General features: G+C 41.0%; 1 protein-coding gene across 1 annotated transcript; it reads left to right on the top strand.

The window, feature by feature from the left end:
- The first annotated feature begins 2,431 nt into the window (after positions 1-2,431).
- LOC147457000 (uncharacterized) lies at positions 2,432-4,066 on the top strand. The gene is made up of 3 exons (XM_086513260.1): positions 2,432-2,639; positions 3,137-3,476; positions 3,586-4,066. The coding sequence occupies exons 1-3, from the start codon at positions 2,432-2,434 to the stop codon at positions 4,064-4,066; spliced, it is 1,029 nt and encodes a 342-aa protein (XP_086369386.1).
- The last annotated feature ends 843 nt before the right edge of the window (positions 4,067-4,909 follow it).

Below are 4,909 nucleotides of genomic sequence, written 5' to 3'. Positions count from 1 at the left end.
TGAAACGACTATGTACATGATTGTTACCTTAGTTGGAGCTCGAATATGATGAGCTCTCCTCTGAACCATCCTTAGCATTGATTTCACCTGCATATGGCTGTGAAAGACGACATTGGTAGGCCTTCAATCGCCAACTATTTACCGGGGTCTGATGTACCTTACCATCTAGGTCACCTAGTTGGTAACTACCATTTGAGAACCTCTGTATCACTACAAAAGGGCCTTCCCACTTATGCAAGAACTTACCATCCTTCCTGCGATCAAAGCGATTGTCGTATCTGAGCACTAAAGAACCTTCCTTGATACCTTTCTTGACAAGGTTGCGATTGAACTTCTTTCGTTTCTTCTCTGCCTGGGCTGCATAGTACTTCACTGCTGACTCTCGATCTAGCCCTAACCTCTCCAAATCGATGATTCTTCCTTCCACCTGCTTCTCTTGACTATCCTCTTGATGTGCTTTTAGAACTCGGAGGCTCGCTAGCTCCACTTCTATAGGCAATAGTGCCTCTTGCCCGTAAACCAAGTGAAAAGGTGTATACCCCAAGGATGTTTTAAAGGATGTTCTGTAGGCCCAAAGTGCTGCATCTAGGTGTTTGTCCCATGCCTTAGGATGTAAATGCACTTTCTTAGTGATGATTTTACATATAAGACCATTTACCTTTTCCACAAGACCATTGCACTGAGGGTAGTATGGTGTAGAGTGCCTGCGCTTGATTTTTAACTTGCTCATCAATTGCCCGACTAAATCAGCTCGAAATCCCGGTCCCCTATCCGAGAGAATCTCCAAAGGTGTGCCAAAACGGCAACAAAGGCATTCAAAAATGAAATCACTCACGTCCTTGGCTGTGATGCGCTTTGTGGGACGAGCTTCTGCCCATCTGGTCATGTACTCCACCCCCATAATGATGTATTCCTTCCCTGATTGAGTGCAAGGTAGTGGCCCTATTGCATCTATCCCCCATTTTTCAAATGGCCCATAGGTTTTGATTGGATGCTGATTTTCATGGGTAAGACGCCTTGGTCCAACTTTTTGGCAAACCTCACATGTGCAGCACCAATGTTGTACATCTCGATGGAGGCTTGGCCACGTGAACCTTGCTTGTAAAATCTTTCTGCTAGTAATCTCTTGTGCAAAGTGGCCACCACACACACCTTTATGACAACTAAACAAAATATCCTTTATCTCTTGGGATGCAGGAACTCTCCTTAAGACAGCATCTTTCCCTCTACAATACAAGTCCTCATTCACTAAGCTATAGCTGGTAGCCTTTTTTGCCAACCACCTACGTTCACTTTTACTCATACCAGAGGGTGCTTCACAATGCTCAAGAAAGCAAAGTAAATCATGCAGCTCCTCCTTTCCCTGGTATAAAGGACTTTTCACAAGGATAGCACCTACTATGAGAGTTTGTAGTTCTTCACCTGCTAAGGCATCTGCTTCTCGATTTTGATCTCTAGGTACAAAGTGCACTCGAACTTCTTTAAAACCCTTCAACAAGGCCTTTGCTTCCCTCATCTTAACAGACAATTTGTCATTTTTACAGGCCCATACACCAACCATTTTCTTAACAATCAACATGGAGTCACCAAAAACATTTAGCTTTGTGATGCCCTGAGAAAGACAACATTGCAACCCTAAAACAAGGGCATGGTACTGTGCCTCATTGTTAGAATGAACCTCTTTTAGATGAAACCCTTTTGCAAAGATCTTCTCCTTCTCTGGACCTAATATTACTATGCCTGCTGATGCCTTGTCTTTGGTCTTCTTGTAAGCCCCATCAAAATACAGACTGTGTGCTCCCATTAGAACTTCAGGCTCCGGGATAGGCGGTACCTTACTAGGTGCCTCTTTCTTGGCCTTCTCATAACACCTTTGTGTGAGGACATCTGCCAAACAAGCACGGGTGGAATCCTCTACTTGTAGTGTGTAGTCAAACTCTTGAAGCTGCACCACCCACTTTGCTATTCTTTGAGACAATTCCATGTGTTGTAGGGCATATGGAAAAACCTCCTCAGTTGTGATCACCACAAATTGTCTCGGATAAGTAAGCCCGAAACTTCTCCACTGCAAACTTAAGAGCTAGCACCAATTGCTCAGTTGCGCTGAAACCCTTTTCAGCAGCTGTCATCACTCTACTAGAGAAGTAGACTGGTCTCATGAGAGATTTCTTTGGGTCTTTTTGCATCAAGACAGCTCCTAGAGCTTCTGGACATACACTAGGATTTACATAGAATAATTCACCCCATGTGGGTTGTAGGACGACAGGCAATGAGGTCAAAATGGTTTTAACTTCTTGAAAGCACCTTTCGCCCTCCTCACTCCATGTCAATGTAGTGTGTTTAGTGAGCTGCTGCAAAGGATAGATTGCCTGAGAACTCCCCAACAACTGACTGTGCCTTTATTGCATCTTCAGAAGGGGTCCTAAAAACCATGCATCACACACCATTAACAAAGCTTACACAGAGGGATGTTGTATTTGAATGGGGAGAAGAGCAGAGCAAAACATTCAGGATTTTGAAGAAGATGTTGATTGTAGCACTAGTTTCAAATGTTCCTGATTGGAAGTTATCATTTTACATATTTGTGGATGCATCTCACGTAGCAATGGATGTAGTATTAATGCAAGAAACCAACAGAGGTTGGTTCATACCTATTTACTATGCAAGTAGGGTACTAAAACCTGCAGAGAAGAATTACACAATTATTGAGAGGGATTGCTTGAGAATGATTTATGCACTGCATAATATCAAACATTACCTATTGGCCATAGGGTAATTTTTCACGTGGATCACCAGGCAGTTATTTACTTGGTGAATAAACCCCACCTTTCAGGGAGGTTGGCCAGGTGGATACAACTTTTCTAGGAATTTGGTTATGTGGTGATACATACTCTAGGCACACTTCATGTATTAGACAATTATTTGAGTAGATTGGAAACAAGAGAGGAAGATTCAGGAGTAGTGTTTGATCAATATCCTGATGCAGAGTTGTCTCTGGTTTAGGTGACTGACCAGTCAAGGGAATGGTATGATGATATGCTTTAGTTCTTGACTAAAGGGGTGTTACATGAAGCAATGACTAAAGATCAGAGGAAAATACTAGCATTAATAAGTAAAAATTTTACAACTATTGTAGGCATTTTGTACAAAAGAGGAATTGATCACATGATTAGGAGATGTGTTCTCAAGTTGGAACAAAAATCAGTACTGGCAGAGGCTCATGTAGGTAATTCAGGAGGGAATTTTTCAGGAAATGTGACTGCAAGAAAAATATTTCAAGCTAGACTGTGGTGGCCAAGTGTTATAAAGGATGCTCAGGAATTCAGTAAGAAGTGTTTGTTGTGCCAAAGGGAGGGCAGACCATTGAAGATAGACAGGATGCCCTTGCAACCTATTTTACCTTTGGAACCATTTCAGAAGTGTGGATTAGATTTTGTTGGTCCCATCAATCCACCAGCAAGGTTTACACAGAACAGGTACATCTTGGTCAACTGATTATTGCACAAAATGGGTGGAAGATGTGGCTTTGAGAGATAACAAATCAAGGACTGTGGCCAAGTTGTTGTATAAAAATATTACAACCAGGTTTGGATGTCCTATTGAGTTGGTTTTTGATCAAGGAGGACATTTTATTAGCAAAGTGATCAGTAAATTTACTGAACTACACATGATACTACACAAGAAATCAATTGTGTATTATCCTCAGGCAAATGGACAAGCAAAGAGTACCAATAAGATCTTGATCAAGATAATTAGGAAGTTGGTGAACCAAAACAAAACAGATTGGGATGAGAAGTTGGATTTAGTACTCTGGGCTTTTAGGACTTCATTTAAAGTGACTACAGGCATGAGACCATTCAAGTTGGTGTATGGATTGGAAACGGTAGTTCCTACGGAGTTTCTAGTGCCAAGTCTAAAGGTTGCAGTTCAACAGAAATTATCTCGTGAAGAGTTATTCAACTCTAGAAAGGAATCATTATTGAAAATGGAAGAAAATAGAATTCAAAGCATGTATATTACAGAGGTTATCCAGCAAAGAAGGCAAGTTGGATCAACAGGAATATAAAGTTCAATATTTTTATTGCAGGAGATTGGGTGATGGTTTACAATAGTAAAATGGGACCCAAACCTGGCAAACTAAAATTGAGGTATGTAGGACCATTTAAAATAGTTAGTTTTGTGGGGCCTATTACTTTTATTTTGGCTGATGAGTCAAGATTGGTAATTGCCAAGCCAGTGAATGGTTTCCGACGTAAACCATTTTTTAAATAAATAAAGGGTACTCAAGTAGATCATAAGAATAATGATGTTAATGGGATAGAGACATCTTATGCATGCAAGGTTATTGAAGAGGTGACTGTAGAAGGCAAGGACAGTCCTAGGAGGCGATAACTGTCCCTTAGAAGATCGACCAACGGGAGGCAATCCTACTGGCAGTAATTATCGCAGGCAGTTACTGTAGTAACTCCTGAGAGCTATAAATAGGACCCACGACAATGTAATCAGGCTTCTTAGCTATTTGTATTTCGGCTTTAGCTTTCTAAGCACTTGTGGGTTACGAGCTCTTCGTCTCTAGATTCACTTTGTAATCATTGCTTTTGTACTCAATTGAGCTTAAACCCATTATACACTATAGTAGTTCTTCTTGAGCTATTAATCTTAATCTGCAATTACTCTTTCTAGTCTTTCAATTATGTCTCTCATTTCAGTATAACATTCCAGTTCAGTTATCTATTTTAGTCTAGTGAGTACTCTGTTCTAGCCTCACCAACTAAACTGGCGACATAACCAGTAGCTCTAAATTCTAACACTGGAATCAGCTGTCTAAAGAGACCCACTCCAATCCCATTTTGGCAATCACGGTGGCTAGAGTTGTTTGCTCTTTGACCAGAAAACTCTTATCTCTCAG

This window comes from Adiantum capillus-veneris, chromosome 5 (genome assembly GCF_014529385.1).
Source record: "Adiantum capillus-veneris isolate H3 chromosome 5, ASM1452938v2, whole genome shotgun sequence".
In the NCBI taxonomy this organism is placed as follows: domain Eukaryota; kingdom Viridiplantae; phylum Streptophyta; class Polypodiopsida; order Polypodiales; family Pteridaceae; genus Adiantum; species Adiantum capillus-veneris.
Note: the sequence above shows the minus strand (reverse complement) of the source record. Positions and strands in the feature narration are given on the sequence as shown.

What these genes read in the sequence shown, in the direction of transcription:
- LOC147457000 (XM_086513260.1), top strand. Translation starts at nt 2,432, where the DNA reads ATGCATCACACACCATTAACAAAGCTTACACAGAGGGATGTTGTATTT. An exon ending in AATGCAAGAAACCAACAGAG is followed by an intron (nt 2,640 to 3,136) that starts GTTGGTTCATAC and finishes CAACTATTGTAG; the next exon opens with GCATTTTGTACAAAAGAGGA. An exon ending in GCAAGGTTTACACAGAACAG is followed by an intron (nt 3,477 to 3,585) that starts GTACATCTTGGT and finishes TATTACAACCAG; the next exon opens with GTTTGGATGTCCTATTGAGT.